Source organism: Canis lupus, chromosome 2 (assembly GCF_048164855.1).
Source record: "Canis lupus baileyi chromosome 2, mCanLup2.hap1, whole genome shotgun sequence".
NCBI classification, from domain to species: Eukaryota; Metazoa; Chordata; class Mammalia; order Carnivora; family Canidae; genus Canis; species Canis lupus.
In genome coordinates this window covers 57,225,711-57,244,751 of record NC_132839.1, presented here as the reverse complement: position 1 = coordinate 57,244,751, position 19,041 = coordinate 57,225,711, and the positions used below count along the sequence as shown (strand labels likewise).

The window sequence follows — 19,041 nt, the reverse complement described above, 5'->3', positions numbered from 1 at the left end:
TTGCCGACTAACCAGTATGTATTTTCATAATAATGCTTCTTCCAACTAGAAACCACCTAAGGAGTTATAACTCAATTTCTAAGATGAAGCGGAAACCAAAGCAAACAACAGAAACAATGCCCTCAGTATCTGGAAGAGAGGTGGGCTATGAAATTGTTCTTTGGGTTCCAGCAGCAAGCTGAAACCATGATCAACATCTCTATTTTAATGACTCCCACATCTCTCAACCTCCAGGAATGAAAGCTGCCTGGCTGCCACGTGCAGGACGCTGGGCCGGCAGCCGCGTTCCCGCACAGCCCCATGCAGAGGGAGGTGGGTCATGTTGACATGCTGCGGTCCAGCGCAGCACAAAACCCATGCCGCACTTCAAACCCTTCACCCAACTGCTTAGGACTCTCTATAAACATGGTGAAGGGTTACAAGTTTCACAGGCGGCGCTGGCAGGGCACAGGCTCGGGGCACGGGGCTCACAGACACCAGCCTTTGTTCCTCCGTCCCCAGGCAGGATGGAAATCTGTGGAAAAGGCTGCCCCCTTGTGCGCAGCTGTGTGTAGCTGCGGCCCCTGCTAGGGCTGGAACCACCCTCTGCCTTTACGCATCCAAGGATGGGCGGCGGACGGCTTCAGAGAGCAGGTATAGCCCACTCAGCCTCTGCCCAGAAATCAAGGATCTTGTGTAATTATGGGTCGGAGAAAATACCAATGCTTCCCACTTGGCTTAAGTCTGAGAAAGCATTCTGGACCTCCCTTGGGGCTGAGGCCCCTCAGCATCACGCCTCTGAGAATAACGGGGATGGACAAGCTCTCCAGAGTGAGAGGCAGTGGGGTGCTGCCTTCCTGTGAGACCACCCTCAGCTCAGGACATAGCAAAGGGGTTTCAAAGGGCTCCAGGGTAGCAATGGCCTTAGGAAGAGGAGGGCAATGTTCTCCTGTTGACCGAAGCATGGCCAAGAGAAAGAGCAGGGACTCAGAACATCTCTGCACCTCTAACATCATGCAGCCTTGCTTCTCAGCCTCCCACAGCACCTGGCTTACACCTAGCGGGGAAAAGGAACTGGTTTCAGTGTACTGCGGGAGGGAAACAAAGAACTTCCAGTGATGACATCACCTTGGCTCTGGGGCCCTGGAAGATCTCATCACATTAAAAAAAAAAAAAAAAAAAAAAAAAGGTGTTACTATCCTGATACCCTTTAATGAGAAATGTCCAGACTGAGAAGAGATTCTGCTCTCAGCTATGAAATTCCAGAGTATTTATAATGAAAAGAAAATGTGTCCACTATTCTAAAGAAAGGTCTTCCCCTTAAGGGATTCCTCCCCCAAACCAGCTTCTGTGAAGCGCAGAAGCTAAGTGTCCACCTACAAAAGAGACAGGAACTTCCTCTTTTGGCAAAAGGTAAAGTGACTCTCGTCCTCCATCTACAAAACTGGAAAAAGGCCACAATCTATTTTATGCTGGGGCAGAACCCAGGTGCTTTTAGCTCCTCTTGTTCTTAATACAATTACACAGAGGTCTAAGGATTTCCCTTGCAAATGACAGCTAAAAAAAATTAATAAAAAATTAATATATTTCCTTTTATTTTAAGGAAACAAATTATACTGAATCAAGATTTTTTCAGAATATTATTTCAGAAGAATATATACTCATTTTTATAGTTAATAACTTCTTGCAAAAAAAAAAAAAAGGAAGAAAAAAAAGAAAAAGAATTCAAACCTTAACTCTGAATCTACCATTGCACACAGCTCATGGTCAACACACAGCCTGGCCTCTCATGGAAGAACCTGTTCTGTGCTCTGTGTTCAAGCCTGCACACATGCTTCCCAGTAGAAAATTTTTGAGCTCTCTCAACTTGCAAGCCGTGGCCTCTGCCAGCCGGCCCCTCCTCCTCCTCCCAGATGCCTACTTCCGGAGCCAGGTTTGGAGTGGAGTTCCAACATCAATGCTGACAAGTCAGGAGCTTCATGGATTTACCCCTTCTGCCTTGCTTCTCTGGGGAACTAACTCCCTATCATCTCTGCTGCCTGGAGCTTTCTCTTGTGGAAGCTAACAGAAGTGCTCATTTTCTGTAACTAAATAAGCAGGATTAAGAGAGAGTCAAGAAACAGTTTTAGTTACAGCCAAAGCACCTGATTTCTTTTCTATATCTGCTGGAAGACACTTTTCAGATGGGGTTCACTATAACAAGTGAAACATCAGAACGCTTATGATGGCTTGCTTGGATTTTCATTAGATAAAAAGAACCGCATTTAAATAAATGACATGTTAAGTTTGAAAAACGTTCTTTAATCTTCACAATTAAGTGCTTTACTTATAATTTATCTTCTTTGTATGTGTGACTTTTGCCAATTAATGGTATTTCCCATAGAAATCTATAGGAATAACCTTCTTACTTAATCAACATTTTGCCCTTTGATACTTTTAGAAACAAAATAAAGGCCACCATCCCACTGTGTCCTATAATCTGTACCTGCAAGATGGAACTAAGGATCAGAGAGGTTGAGCACTCCACCTAAGGCTACAAAAGCCAAAAAAAAAAAAAAAAAAGCTCTGCAGGAATGTAACCCAGAGTATCCTACATCCACTCCATACACTTCCCATTTCTCAACTCAGCCCTTGGGGACAAATTCTGTAAGGCAACACCAACAACATCAAGTAAAGATATTAACACGGTCTTCCCTCCTAATCTAAAAAATACATGAGATGACACTCAAGATATAAAAAACTTTAAAAAGGAAAACAAAACAGACATTACAGGCCCACTAGTCATCTGAAGAAAGGAGACATTCCTAGTATGTGTGTACTCCTCCCTTCTCAATCAAATCTCTCCAGGGAGTGCTTTGACCTTGCAGTTTATGTTTCCCTGTGTTATTTATTATATATGTATCTGTTCCTCAACGATACATGGTATTTATATATTTTTAACCTCTATATAAATGCTTGGCAACTTGCTTGTTTTTTAAGTCCACTGTACTTGTGAGATGGACCCCAGCCAATACATTAGGTGTCCTGGTGTCATTCACTTTCACTCAGGTATAACATTCTTCCCAAGTAGACTCCACCATAATTTACTGATCCATTCTTCTGTCCATGGATGTTTATGTGGTCACCAATTTTATTTTTTGCTATCATAAACAGTGCTATTATGAACGTTCTTGTGCCTACTCCCTTGTTTAGAGCAGACTTAAAAGCTTCTCCAATATATATACACCTACTCATGGAGTTCCTGCATCTTGGAGTCACACATTCAATTTAGGGGTAAAAGAGAACATATTTTTTGAGGTTTTTGACAATCAGTTGACTGTCTACAGAAAAAAAAATCAAATTTCACCTTGTCAACAAGAAGACCGTTGTATCAATTATTAAGGACATCTCAACCTTCATTAAACCATTTACAGAAGTCAAATTATTTCCCCACTTCTGGTCATGCATTAAAAATACCAAGAAGAGAGGGCAATCTGCTATCTTGTCAGAGCCATTTAACAATAAAAAAGGCATGTACTATTTTGAGATGGTGGGGAAGAAAAGCCCTATCAAATAATCCTTTGTTCTCAAATAATGTCTAGAGAGGCAATGAGCTTATTAACAATTCTTAGCTTACACACCTGTAATAATCTATCTGTTCAAAAGAAGATATGTGGTTACAACCAGTTACTTTAGTCCATGAAAAAGGATGAACAGACACACCTTAACCTGCGGGATGAGCATTTTGCCAAACCCTATGCTAACAATTCTGTGTGAGGCCACTGACAAGGGGACTCCAGCTACTCCATAACCTGGTCAGCTTGCTCCATTTGTAATGAGCGGCTGCAGTCCACTGGTTGGGAAGGACACAGAAAAATGAAATGATAAAGAGAACAATGTATAAAACTAAAGAAATCCAGACAAGGTTTTATGAAGATTCAGGTCATAAACACATTCATTTGAAGAAGAGAAAAAAAAAATGAACCAATTCTTCTAAAAAAATAAATAAAATAATATATGATATATTAGAGGCAAGGCTTCATAAAGATGCTAAATTAATGTATCAAAAACTTGTAACAGATGAGGAATCTGTTAAGGATAGAAGTAAAAATACAATATAACAAACAACCAAATAACACTGATCAAGAGAAAAGGAAAAAATAAAAACCAATTAACATAAAAACAAAGAAGGTGAAATAAGCACAGATAACATAGGAAGACAAAGCTTCCAGCTTGCTCTGGGACAGATGATGATAGGACCTCCCCAAGCCTCAGTTTTCCCATCTGTAAAATCAGATAATCACCCCCTGAACACACAGGAGTTCCTGGCACACAGTAAAGCACTAACAGATGCTAATTTTTGATGTCATTATAATCAATATTAATACTGGTATTCATGCAAATGAACTGAAATACATGATTATCTATGAGAACATGAAGTTCCAAAACCAACATAAGGAAGAGTAAAAAGAACCTAAAAGGGAGAATAATAACTGATAAAACGATCACATCAACCTTGACAACCAACCAGGTATAGTTGGTTTCATGGGTGTTAATATCAAACTGCTTAAGGACTAGAAAATTTCTGGAAAACTGTGTGGAGGTTCCTCAAAGAGTTAAAAATAGACCTGCCCTATGACCCAGCAATTGCACTATTGGGGATTTACCCCAAAGATACAGATGCAATGAAACGCCGGGACACCTGCATCCCGATGTTTCTAGCAGCAATGTCCACAATAGCCAAACTGTGGAAGGAGCCTCGGTGTCCATCGAAAGATGAATGGATAAAGAAGATGTGGTTTATGTATACAATGGAATATTACTCAGCCATTAGAAACGACAAATACCCACCATTTGCTTCAACGTGGATGGAACTGGAGGGTATTATGCTGAGTGAAGTAAGTCAATCGGAGAAGGACAAACATTATATGTTCTCATTCATTTGGGGAATATAAATAATAGTGAAAGGGAATATAAGGGAAGGGAGAAGAAATGTGTGGGAAATATCAGAAAGGGAGACAGAACATAAAGACTCCTAACTCTGGGAAACGAACTAGGGGTGGTGGAAGGGGAGGAGGGCGGGGGGTGGGGGTGAATGGGTGACGGGCACTGAGGGGGGCACTTGACGGGATGAGCACTGGGTGTTATTCTGTATGTTGGTAAATTGAACACCAATAAAAAATAAATTTATTAAAAAAAAAAAAAGAAAATTCCTGGGCCATTTAAACTGTGTCATAAAATAAAAAACAATGAAATCTACCCCTTAATTTGTTATTCATTTCATGCAGCTCGTACAATGCTGTTACCTATACTCCATGAATATGAAGTAAATATAAAGTAAAACTAATCTATAAAATGCAGATCATCCAAACTTAACAAACATAAACATTTTACATGAAAAACCATCAACAAATTTAATTCATTGCTCTGTTAACATACTGAAATACATTCAACAGTAGTTTTATTCCAGGAACACATGACTCATTGATATTAAGAAATGTATTACTGTGATTCATGGTATAATGGGCTCAGAAAAGAAAAAACATCTATTGCCTGAGAGGTACAGAAAAGACCATTTGATAAAACTCAACATCTAGCTGCCTTTAAAAAATTAATCCAGTAAATAGAAACAGTTGTTGTAGTCACTATATCATTATAAACGCCATGCAGATCAAATCTCTTAATGCAGTGTAGCATATGTAAGAATTCTGACAATGGCAGGCATGAGAAACCACATTGCACCACCACTTAACACTGTCCTGGGAGTTACAGCAAGTGTACTGAAACAATAAGCTATAAATATGAGAGAAGAGATCATCTCTAAGAAAAATACGTATAGGGGATCCCTGGGTGGCTCAGCAGTTTAGCGCCCAGGGCGCGATCCTGGAGTCCCGGGATCGAGTCCCACATCAGGCTCCCGGCATGGAGCCTGCTTCTCCCTCCTCCTGTGTCTTTGCCTCTGTCTCTCTCTATATATCATAAATAAATAAATAAATAAATAAATAAATAAATAAATAAGTAAGTAAATAAATAAATAAATAAATAAATAAATAAATCTTTAAAAAAATACGATAGGTTATAAAACAAAAAGTATGATTATTTTTGTATTAAATATATACTATTTAACTCTACACTTAAAAATGGTTAAGATGGTAAATTATACATTATTATCTTTTTTACCACAATTTTAAGAAATGATAGTTTCATACGTGGATATAAAGAGACTGGTGGTTACCCCTATGATAAGAGAGAACTTGTACACAGCCGTCTGCATTTTTCAAACACACCTATATTATGGCCTACATTATACTGAAAATTACTTTTTAAGAAGAACTTAAAACATAACATTTAGCATTCATATAGAAGAGCTATAACATAGCTCTTCATATAAAATAAAATAGACAAACTTATATAATAAACAAAGCAAGAAAACACAAACAGAATTGGTAATAAGACAATAAACCAGATTGAAAGAATCAAATATTTTATGTACATCTTATGTACCCAGCCTAGATGACTTTATAAGTGAACTGTTTCCAAACTTTCAAAGAGAAGGTAAGTATCACATTCTACAGATACTTCTCTAGACCGGCACTGTCCAATACAGCAGCCACGAGGAACATATGATTACTGAGTACTTGAAATGTGACCAGGGCATCAGATGGAGTAAACTTTTAATGCTATTTGGTCCATCTATGTAAATAACCACATATGGCCAGTGGGTACCATCACACAGTGCAGCTCTAGAGGGTGGAAGAGATGATGTTTCCTACTTTGGAAATAGCAAGAAAATGAAGACCAAACTTACTTAATATCCAAGAAAAATCTGGACAAAATGCTAGGAAACAGAACAGAATGGTGTATCACAAGAATATGCAATGATCAAGTGCTGTTTTTTTTTTTTTTCTAGGAATGCAAGGACAATTGAATAATCAAGAAATAATTAAAATATAATAAATCCATGACATCAATTACAGCAAGCAGAAAAGCTCTATAACTTTGTCTTCAGATGCTGAGAACACATCAATAAAATTCAGTATCCCCGGTTTAGAAAAAAAAAAAAAAAAAGCAGCATAGTTTGTTAGCACAATACATCAGAGATATGAACCAACCAGCATCAGCAGACCTGAAACTAAAACTACTGTTTTCATTGAAGTTAGGAACTAGACAGAAGAGCCGTAATGAGTACCTATCATATTTCTATTGGTGATTTAAAAATAAGAAACAAGACACATTATAAGGACACAATAAAATCACTATCATCTATAAAAGAATAATTATTAAAACCAGCTGAAAATTTTTTTTTTTTTTTTTTTTTTTTTTTTTTTTTTTTTTTTTTTTTTTACCAGCTGAAAATTAATTCTAGGAAGTGACTAGTTAGGCCACTGGTTATTTGCTGATTAAAATAGATTCTGTCCAAGTGAAAATGTTGATAATAAGGTGTATTTAAAAGAAATTCGGGGATCCCTGGGTGGCGCAGCGGTTTGGCGCCTGCCTTTGGCCCAGGGCGCGATCCTGGAGACCCGGGATCGAATCCCACATCAGGCTCACGGTGCATGGAGCCTGCTTCTCCCTCTGCCTGTGTCTCTGCCTCTCTCTCTGTGACTATCATAAATAAATAAAAATTTAAAAAAAATTTAAAATTTAAAAGAAATTCACTAGTAAGTGAATTCAATGTATTACAAAATGTACAAACTTGAGATTTCCTTGGAAACAACAAAATCAAATCTGCGTGTAACGTCCAATAGCTCTGACTCCTCACATACCCCACACGACTAAAGCCAGAAAGATGGGCAGATGGACACACAGCCCTTCAGTCAATCTCTGCTGACTTCCCATCACCCGGCAACCCACCTCAGCAGAACTAAAACCAGCTCAGAAAAAAGCTAATTACTGTTATTTTTCCTCCTGTTGTGAAAAGAGGAATATCATGTTTCCTCTTAGAATATGTCCTTAAAATGTTGAAGACTTAACCATATGGAAGAGTTCTGAAAGTATATAAGAAAAGGCTAAAGATTTGGAATCCTAATTCAATTTCCCCTCACATTTTAATAGGAGCCTGTAGCAAACATTTATTTTTAGAGACATTCTTGGTAGGGGCTGAACAAAGGGCTATTGTGTGTTAAACACAGGGAGGTCTCTCTGGTCTCATCTACCCAAGTTTTTCAAACATCAGGTTGGAATTAAATGATTTTAAACTTTAAATCAACTATTTCCAGACCACAAACTCTATTCCACACTGATCAGTCAATGTGTTCTCCAAGTGAGCTATAACGGAGTTCAAATGTGAAATCTACATTTTCCAAGTGCCAATAAAGGAACTTTCCTTTGGACTTTGACTATATGCACTGAGTTGTTCAAAATGCCATATAAGTTTTCATTTCCTTCTCCAACAGAAATTTTCATCTGCATTTCATCAATCCGACTCAGCATCATCTCTGATGAAAAGCACATGAGTATCAGTCATTTCATTCTCTCTTATATTCTTATTAAACAGGAATTGTAACTTTTCTCTAAGTTAACAAGAGCAAAATAGATGGGCTTTATAGGCCTGCCCTGATCACTATGAACTTTGTAATGTCTTAATTTGTAATATGTGTTCTGTCACAGGCCTGCTAAAATAGAAAAGAAAACAAGAAATTATCTATGGTTTGTGGTGTGGTCATTTTAAAACATGCTAACAAATTTTTTTGACATGTCTGCCATCAAAAGGTGGAGTTGGTCTCCTCCCTCTGAATATGGGCCGGCCATGGTGACTCACTTCTAATATGGAGTGAGGTAGAAGCTAGGGGGAGGCAGCAGAAGCTATATCAGCTTCTCCAGGCTCTTCCTACGGGATGCTCACCTGCAGAACCCAGCACCATGCTGTGAGGCAGCCAAGCCGCCATATGGGAAGGCCACATGTTCAGGCCCCAGGCCCACCCCCAGCCATGGCCCCAGCTGCCAGCACCAGCCTCCCCACGGGTGAGTCAAAGGAGCCTTCTGTCACTCTAGCGCACAGGCCTGGAGCTCCCTAGCTGATGCCATGAGGAACGGAGACAAGTTGTCCCACCGAACCACCCCCAAACTGAAGATTCATCAAAAAATAAAAGCTGTCTGTTTTTGGCCACCAGGCTGCGGGTACCTTATTATGCAGCAACAGGTAGCTGGAACATGTCCATTAGTTCAACCAAATTCATCCATCCGTCTTCTTTTTAACTTCAAATCTCCCCAAGAAGACAAACCTCTTTAAAGTTAACAAAGATACAAAACACACTCGCTCTCAGCCCACTCACCTGGACAACCTGGTGGCTGGGGTCCCAGCATCGGCTACCCTTGGCCATTAGGAAGCTTTCTCCTGGGCTGTGTGCTTCCCACCGCCTGACATGCCAGGAGACTTGGACTGCTGCTCTCTGCTGCCTGAAACTCACTCCTAGCTTTGGAAAGTTCCTTATTAAATACCTGGCTGATGAAAATGCTGCTCCTGTGACATATGCTCCAGTTTTTAAATCAACAAACAAGTGGAACTTGCCTAAAAGTGTGGTTCTGTTTCCAAGGCTGCTAACTAGTTTCAGGATGTTCCCATGAAGCAATTCAAATGCATTATCAAGCCCACTGAGTAACCATATCAAAAATTTTCTGTTCCTGAATACACACGAGGAAGGAAAGTATCCTAATTACCTGAAATAACATTTTTCCCTAAGAAGCACAAGCCTAAGAAGTTAAAGCTGGAAGGGACCGGAGAGATAATCTAGGATTTAGGATTCTTTTTAACCAGTGGAAAACTGACATAATCTATGTGAGATTTTCATGACATAAGTACTAAGAATTTTTACCTCGCTCCCACCTCACTGAAATATCAACCTACCAGAATATAATGGCAACGTTAAACTTCAATTTTGTTCATATCTTACAAACCAAATGTACAAAATATAATTTGGTGGATATTTTATCACTAGAGCAATAAAATGTACTCCTTATGATGTTATTTAATATTCCATCCTTAATGTTTAGAATATATGATAATAAGTATAACAGTATGTGATGAGCATAATAAAAAAAAAGTCCTGTGAACCCACAAATAGTCTTCTAAAAAAAAAAAAAAAAAAAAAGAAGCAGCAGCAAAGTGGCTATTCTATTTTTACCAAAAGAAATGTTAGCAATCACTGCTCTAGTCCAAATCATTTGGAGAACTGATGTCCAGAAAGATTATACAACTGGCCCAAGGCCATATAACTAGTTAGTGGCAAAACTATGACCAGAATTTTGGTATACGCATGTTTTCCAGTCTTGCACGGGGCTCAGATTTTAATTAATAAAAGGAAAATGATTATTTTAGTTTCATTTCAAAAGGCAAATCAAAGTGGTTGGCTGGATTCCAACTCCTTCAAGGTTACTTGCGTAATCCTTCTGGTGGACTGTCTTCCTCCTTAAGGTAAAGAAATGGGGGCCCAGGCAGTGCAGGCATGTGGGAAGAATGTGGCTGACAGTGTGGACTGGCCAGGCAAAAGCACTCACAACCCAGCATCCCTGGCCTTAACCGTGGAGGCTATAAGAGTAAAATACTCATTCCCTCGCCTCTACTGCAACTAGGGGGGCCATGTGACAAAAGCCACAATAAATGAGACTACATATACATAGACATCACTGAGCAAGCATTTCTTCCCAAATGAAAACAGCGCTGTGAGAAGGACTCTGGCTCTTGTACTCTCTTCCTGCCAGGAATGTGGGTGTGATTCCTGGAGACACTGAAGGTGTTGTGGTTCTCTGGGGGCAAAAGCCACACACTGAGAACAGCAAACAGGCATACAGAAGGAACCCAGCTCCCTAAGAACACAGGAGAACCAAGCTCCAGCCCTGGATTATCTATCCTCCCGCTTCCTGTTGAGTGAAATTCCAAACTATGTAGTTGGTTTTTAGTTACCTGCAGCTAAACACAATCCGAACTCTTATGCAAAATCAATCTGGCTTTCCTCCTCAATCCACTTCATCCCCAAGTGGTGTGTGTGTGTGTCTGTCTGTGTTATTTCTACATAGCTAAATTTGGTGAACAAATGTTTTGTTACCTTGACCATCACCCTCAGCTCCTACCAAGCACCCCACCATTATTTCTGAAATAGCCGTAAAGGAGAAAGAGGCACACCTCTTCTAAGAGGCAGAAAGTGTTAGCTTCCAGCAGGTCTCCTACAGCAGATGGCAGGGTGAGGGCTGCCCCAGGCAGCAGATGAAAGACAGATGGTTTTCTTCCTCATACACCACAGAGCCTCAGCTCTGGACAGCACAGGGAAATCCAGAAACTACTGCACATCAAGTCCCCAGCCTCTACTGGGGAAAGACTGCCAACACTGGGCCTTAGTTGGTGGAAACAGGACAAAAACCGTTCACTCTACAAACACCCTCCCTTTCACTTGAGTGTTGTGTTAGAGATCCTCTCTGCCTTACCTTCCATTTAAAAACAGTGTCTTCCATTCTTCTTCCCATACCCCTTCTGATAAATTATTTTGTTGGCTATGGTAGCTCATAGAGTTATATCAACTGCTTAGGTTCCATGGCATTTTCCAAAGGGATGGAAGAGAATAGGTAAGAATGATGAGAAGTCGGGAATTCTACTAATTCCATGCCCCTCCACAAAAAAAAAACCAAAAACAAAACAAAACAAAAAAAAACCCTCATAAACTAAAGAAAAGAATGGATCTCTGTGAGGGAGTAGCAAAATGCTTAGGCAAATTTCTTGGACCCGAGTTCACAAAATCCAAACAAATCGTCAGCTATTCTGGACCAGCAGTCTAGACCATTTCCTTAAAAGATAAAGAGAATTCCTAGCGCAAACAATCACCCAACAGCTTTATAGCTGACAGTACCCTAAGGGTTTGGAAAGCAGCAGCACAGGAGCTACGGCATCCCCACACCACACTCAGGTTCCTGTGATGCTCCAAGGGAAACTCCTCAATCTGAGACTTTCGGGTTGCATGAACAACCTCAAAAAGTGAACTCCGCACATGGGAGGGGAGGCTAGCAAACATTATGGGGTTGATAGTATTTATGGATGGAAATTGGTAACTCCTATTAGGAAAGCAACATCCAATGGATTAAAAGTATTGGAAGAAATGAAAGGAGTTCCATAGACCTTTACATCAGAATAGTTTCTAATAATTTAGAACCAGAAAGGTCTTAGTCATCCAGACTGACTTCTATGTGAACAGGAATTCTCTTTCTTGCTCCCAGCCAAATGGAACCCCAGCTGAAATCAGAGCATTCACAAATTACTTAAGCAGCGCTTTCCGAAACAGAACTGCGAGAATTCACAGCAAGTCACAGATCCACAGGCTAACTGCTCAAATGCAAGAATTTAAAGTCTAAGGACGCCAGAAAAAAACAGCCAAACTAAAAGAGATCACAGTTGTTTCCTTCAAAGATCTCACTAAGTTTGTGCCACATACTGGCCGATCTCTCCAAATGGCACAACACGGCCTTACCTAGCACATTCCCTGGAGGTACCTCCTCTAGGTCTTCCAGTTCTCTCCCCATCAGAAGATACAGGTTTTCTAGAGTGCAGCATGCCATGTGGGGAACCGGGGGAAGGTCCTCTAGAGGAGCCGAGAAGCCTAATGGCACCTGGGCAAAGAAAAGCAATTGAAGAGAAGTCAGGAGGCATTGAATAAAAACATTACGTACTATATATACGTTATTTATATTCATGGGTGAGATGGTACAGTCATACTTGATATAAACCTGAAATACGGAAATTTGAAAGGGTATGATATAAAATATATCTCTTTTATGAATAAAATCGGAAGTAGTGAAACTTTTCACATACTTAAAAACTGTCAAGAATTCGACAATTGTCATAAGCTTTATGGCTTAGTAATATAAATTCTGCTATGATCTGGACCACCACATTACCCAATAGACGCAAATCCCCAGAGTCCCTTGCCAGTATTTTTGTAAACCATGCCATACACCAGTTCTGGTGGCAACTGTGCTATTACTTCAACACTTGTTACTACTATTATCACTTAAAATTCTTTTACTCTTATTATAATGCCCTTCAAGCATTCAGCAAGAGCAGGTGCCAGTCCTGAGTTACGCATGAAAATGAGTAACTTTGGAAGAGTAGTCAGATGTGATAAAAATGCCATGAAAATGGCCAAATAACAGCTATTCTAAGCTTATGTTGGTAATCTGGAAGACAGCACGCTGCAAGATACTGGGGATAATATTTGTTCTTACAGAGAAACCGTCTCAAATTATGTAAGTTTTGTCAAGAGTTATTCAATATCTTGAAAAGTATTCAAGACAGTGCCTTGAATTATTCAGCAACCACCGCATAAATGCAAGTACCCTGAAAGTCTTTTAATCAACCAACTTATCTTTGGTACCCCTAGGCCCAAGGCACTATGGTATCTGTGAAGTGAGAAAAAAGTAAAGTTATAGCACATATAAAGATAACATCACAAACGGAGTGACAAAAAGCACCAGAGGCCAGGAAATTCATAAAAGCCCAGAGAAGGGAGAAGCTCTTATGTTAGGGAAGACTTGGAAACCCCATGAAAATGCTGGCCTCTCAGGCACACACAACATTCAAATGTACTTGCTCTGATTCAGCGACAACTCTGTAGGATAGCTCTAAAGACACACTGGAAAGACATACAAAATAGAAGGATGACACAAGAGGAAACGGAATTATCCACAGATAATGTGATCACCCACTTAAAATAAGCTACAGATAAGCTATAATTAGTAAGACAGTTAGCAAGGTGGCTGGACTCAAGGACATCATACAAAAGTTAACTGTCTACATCAGCAAGAGAAAAAATATTTTTTTAAACAGTAACTTTTAGAGTAACAACAAAATGTAAGATAGCCAGGAAGAAGTCTAATGAAAATTATTAAAATAGAGAAAATTATAAAACTTTAATGAAAAACACGGAAAATAACCTAAATAGATATGCCTAATAGATGCATAGATTCTATACTGCAAAAAAGTCAATTCATGCCAAATACATGTGCTAATTTAAAGCAGAGTCTCAATGGAGAGTTTCACAGGACCTGACAAACTGGCAAGCTTTATACAGAAGAGAAGAGAGCAATAAGCAAAGCACTCACACACACATGAAAAAAAGGCAGATGACATGGCTTTTTAAATATCAAAACACTTAGAAGTGAAGTCAGTACTGAATAGAGACAGTGATTGATAGACAAACAGAAAAATGAAGTCTAACAGTCCAGAAACAGACCAATGCACATATAAAATTTAATTTCTGACAAGGTTGACAGAGCAGTGGGTAGAGAAGGGAATTCGCGGAATGGTGTTGGAACAACTGGTATTTGTGAACTTTTTTTTTTTAAGAGTTTATTTATTTATTTATAGAGACAGAGAGAGAGAGGCAGACACAGGCAGGGGGAGAAGCAGGCATCCATCATACAGAGAGCCTTATGTGGGACTCGATCCAGGGTCTCCAGGATCACGCCCTGGGCTGCAGGCGGTGCTAAACCGCTGCGCCACCGGGGCTGCCCAACAACTGGTATTTGTATAGGGACAAAATAAGATAAGATCCCTTCTTCATATCATATACAAACACTGAATCAAATATTTATACGTGAAAGGTAAAACTTTAAACTTTAGAAGGAAACACAGATGAAATATTGCCTTTGGTACAGTCACAATTTTAATTTTCTTAAACAAGATACAAAAATCAAAACCCATAATGGAAAAGACTGACAAATTCAACTACATTAAAATTGAGAACTTCTGTACATTAAAAGATACTAATAGAAAATGTGACAAGTCCCAAACTAGAGAAGAAATCTATAAGACTTCAAACTAACAAGGAATTAGCATCCAGCTTATACAAAGAACATCCTAAAAACCAGTGTGTTATAAATATTTAATTTATTAAATTTAATGTAAATTAAAACCTCTTGAAAAGACCATATCATATGCATCTGATTGGCAAAAATTAAAATTCTGGCAACAGCAAATTTTGGTGAGGATGTGGAACAACTGAAAGGTTAAGCACTCCAGCTGGGAGTGTAAATCAGAACTATTTTGGAGGACAATCTGGAATTAACCAGTTAAGCTGAAGATACACATACTCATTACCCAGACAATTCCACTAAAGGTGTATTCCCTAGAATTTCTTGCAAATGTGCACAAGGAAATACGTATTAAAATATTCAAGGAAACAATGCTTAGATTAACAGAAAATGAAAGCAGCTCAAATACATAAAAAGAGGAAAATGGAAAAATAAAATTGTTTATTTATATAATGGAATATTATACAGCAATGAACACTGGAGTACAGGAATAAGCGTCAACATAAATTAATCTCACAACGTTAGGTAAAAACACTGAGCCGTAGAAGCATAACTACAGCAAGATTCCATTTATACAAAGTTCAAAAATAATATATCCTTTCATAGCGCATGGATAGGTCATAAAACTATAAAGAGAAACAGAAGAATGTCATAGCCTAATGGTAGACCCCCCGATTCCTGCTTCCTGTTCATGCCTTCTTGCAATCCCCTCCCCGGGCGTGAGAGGGGCCTGGAGCCTGCTTCTCATCAGAGGCATATGGCAAAGGCGGTGAGATGTCACTCTCATGATTATGTCACATCACCACCAGACTGCCTTGCTAATAAATTCAGCCTGGACTCTCCTTGCTGGCTTGAAGGAGTAAGTGCAGCCAAGCTGGGAAAGTCCACATGACAGGAAACTGCAGACAGCTTCTAGGAGCTGAGGGTGGCCAAAAGCCAGAGAGAACGTGGAGCCCTCAGCCCTACTGGTACCAGGATATGAATCCTGCCAACAATTGAAGTAAACCTGGAGACAGATCCTTTCCCCAGTGAGCCTCCAGAAGAACACAAGCTGGTCAACACCCTGGTTGCAGCTTTGTGAGACACCACCAAGCAGGACTGGCTAAGCCATGCTTGGACTCTCAATCCACAGAGACTGTGAGATGACAGAAAGTGTACTGTTTTAGTTTGCTAAATTTGTGGTAGTCCATAATGTGCATCAATAGAAAAACAACATAATGGATAAACACGCAAGTCCAGGTAAGGCTGACATCTGGGGTACGTGTAATAATGTATCTCACATTGTTTTTAAACCAGGTTGGATTTAGATTCTTCTGGGGCCCCAACTACTGGAGCATGGAGTCATTTGCACTGTCAATTCATTTCACTGTTGCTCCTTGAGTCAACTTGACACATGAGAAGTGGATTTCAAACTCTAGCATCACGAGAGCAAAGATACACTACATAAGATAAATCGGAATGCTCATGGAATTTATAATGCCCAATAAATCAGTGCTATGGTAAGTAACAATTTCTTACTCATCTTGACAGTTTAGAGAACTAAAAGGAAAAAAATTAGCCACTGCTTGACCCTTACTGATAAATTACAAACTACCAACTATGTCTAAACCAGAATGTTAAGATGACCATAACTGGGTTTTTATACAGGCCATCACAGCACTCTCAGCCCCCAAAAATATAGCCCTACACACACCCACTGCTGTGCTCCCTCCTGCCAAAGCAGAACACACCTCAGCCCACCAAGGGCTGTTTACCCACAGCCTAGCACAGGAATCTCTAAGGATTAAACTGCTAACAGTGATGGAATAAACATCTGAGGCGAGGCAAGGCAGGTTAATGGCAGACCCTCCCAACTGCCACCCGGCTCCCTGTCATGTTTAGCCACGACCAGTAGCTTCCCTGGTTTACCCACAAGGAGAGGAGCCTGCGCTCTCCTGCTCACGACACAGCACATCTTACATGTCCTTACTCACTGCTTCTTGCTGATCCTGACTCACTCCCAGGACTTCTGGCATCTTCATTATCCTACGACCTTCAAAACATAACTACTGCATATACACTTTGCTTATGTCCAAAACTGTTGTAGGTAGCTCGAGCCTATGGTTTCTTTCTTGCACTTTGGCTCAGGAGCACTTAGAGGCTGGCTGTTCACCTGCCTGAGCCTCCTGACCAATTTCTGGGACCTACTTGCCAGGCAATGGCTGCTGGCCACCTGCTCTCTGCCTGTGTCACCCAGTTTTTGGATCTCCATATTTAGTGAAGATCTGCCATTGCCTTGACTCCAACATGACAGCTGCTCTTATCTTTCCTGAGCCTTGAAAAGACTTATGATTAATTAAATAAGGCCTGAAAACAGAGTTCATATACTGGTTTAGTTTTCCAAATGCTACTAAGTGAGATAGATTTAACAAATGTCACCAAAGCAACATAAGAGGAGATATATGGATTCATATGAATGTGCCTTTCTAGAGACAAAACCAATCTACCAATAAGGTAAATGCAACCAGTTTGAAAAGATATTAAGAACCTTGAAACAATATACTAATGTTTTCCTTCCAATTCTTACCCGCTGCAAAAACTCAATGGGACTGTATTTAGGCCCCAAGACAAAAATTTTCTTTCCTCTTCGAGCCACACCACTGAACACGCGAGCAAATGCAATAAAAGACTCTTGGTTGTTTCCTTCCTGGGGCAGAGATTTAAGGGTCACAGTCTCCAGCTGATGCTCATCGCCTGCCGGAAACAAAAGGATAGTGAGTGCTAAGAACACTCTTTCCAATCCAGGACCCACCTAGAAACACTACAAACACAGAGGGAGCACTGAATAAGGCACACCTGGCCCAGTTTCAGGAAAGAAACACCCAGAATGGCGGAATACTGATGAAAGTTATGATTAAAGCCGAGCCCAAGAGCTATAGGATGAGTGTTCTAAGTTAAAAAACAAAAACAAAAACTTACTTCAAACCTATTTAGGAAAACTATACCTTTTGGCTCTTCTGCCTGTGGACTTGTTTCAAGGGCACTCCCACCCTGGGGGCGCTCCATGGGTGCCTGGCCCTGCGCTGCTGCCAGCTTCTCCGCGTGCCTCTGCTTTGCACGCTCACGCCTCTGAGCAATTTCTTCCTGAGTGAGAGGTCTACAGGAGATCACAGATATGTTAACATCCAGCAGCACCATGAACCTCTTAGTAGCCAGAGCAGGGAAACGGCAACTATCAGTGTGGCTGGGTGACGATGATGGTCACAGGTCCCCTCCAAGCAAAAGGTTTCCCCCAGCTGTGGCGACAGAAGAGAAAGCCTCGTGGGCTCTCTCTAGAAGAGAGAGAGTGTATCCCTAGCTATACAGAGCTTACAAACTGACATGGGGGAGCCCATGTCCCCCGAGTCAGCCACAGCAGCACAGGGCCTCTCTGTAACACCCACATCCACCTCCCCATACACAACCACCCACAACAGCATGGGTCTCTCTGTAATGCCCACATCCACGTCCCCATCCAGAGCACCCACAGCAGCACAAGGCCTTTCTGCAATGCCCACATTTCTTCTGGATGAGGCAGGTACCAGGGCTCATAGCACCCCTTTAGAGAAGCAAGGGTAAGACCTCAGTAGGAAATGGAAGTTTTCTCCACAAGCACAAAAACATATCTTCAGGGAGAACTGGGGTCCAAGAGGCAGGGTTCAAGGTCAGGCTGAACGCTGGTTCAGCAGGCCTGAAAGGTCACACTGTGATTATCAGCCGCAGCGTCAGACCTCAGTGCACGATAGAAAAGGCAGGGCATGGGTGTGTCTGTGGGTTCACTAGGCGTTAGTCTTGGTTGGGGTGAGGGAGGGGGTCCAGGTATTCTTCCTAAAGAGTTACCGTCGAGTCTATCAGGCCACAAAAAATGCACATACATCCTTAATTAATAACAAAAGTCTTTTCAAAAGGAAAGCGCTAAACTGAATAAAAATGGACATTCTGTTTAGGAGTTTAAGTTTGGAAGGTGGAAACCAGGCAGGTGCACTAAGTCCCAGGATCTGGCTCTTTCCCATGTGCCTTCCTAAACCTACGTGCGTCCTCAACTCCCGCACAAAGCAAGAGCAACTGCTACCCTAGTGCTGGCAGCACTAGAGCATCTCAGCCCTGTACTCTGGGACCAAGCACCAAGAAACTCAAGACCAAGAAATTTCTGTTCCTAATTTTATGCTCTAGCTGTAGAAGCTCAGCTCTGCCACCTGGTCCTGTCACTCTGTGCCTCCCTCCCGCTGTCCCTCACCTTTGGCACTGTGATTTTCTCTCTGATCTCTG

General features: G+C 40.7%; 1 protein-coding gene across 3 annotated transcripts in view; it reads right to left on the bottom strand.

The window, feature by feature from the left end:
* The window catches only part of EFL1 (elongation factor like GTPase 1), a 120,168-nt gene that overhangs the window by 60,244 nt on the left and 40,883 nt on the right, over positions 1 to 19,041 (bottom strand). For all 3 annotated transcript variants that reach the window (XM_072801648.1, XM_072801656.1, XM_072801665.1), the window contains 3 exons: positions 17,739 to 17,890; positions 17,321 to 17,487; positions 12,414 to 12,552 (listed from right to left, as the gene is read on the bottom strand). In XM_072801648.1, the coding sequence (XP_072657749.1) occupies positions 12,414 to 12,552; positions 17,321 to 17,487; positions 17,739 to 17,890 (458 nt within the window). The remainder of the gene's footprint in view (positions 1 to 12,413; positions 12,553 to 17,320; positions 17,488 to 17,738; positions 17,891 to 19,041) is intronic.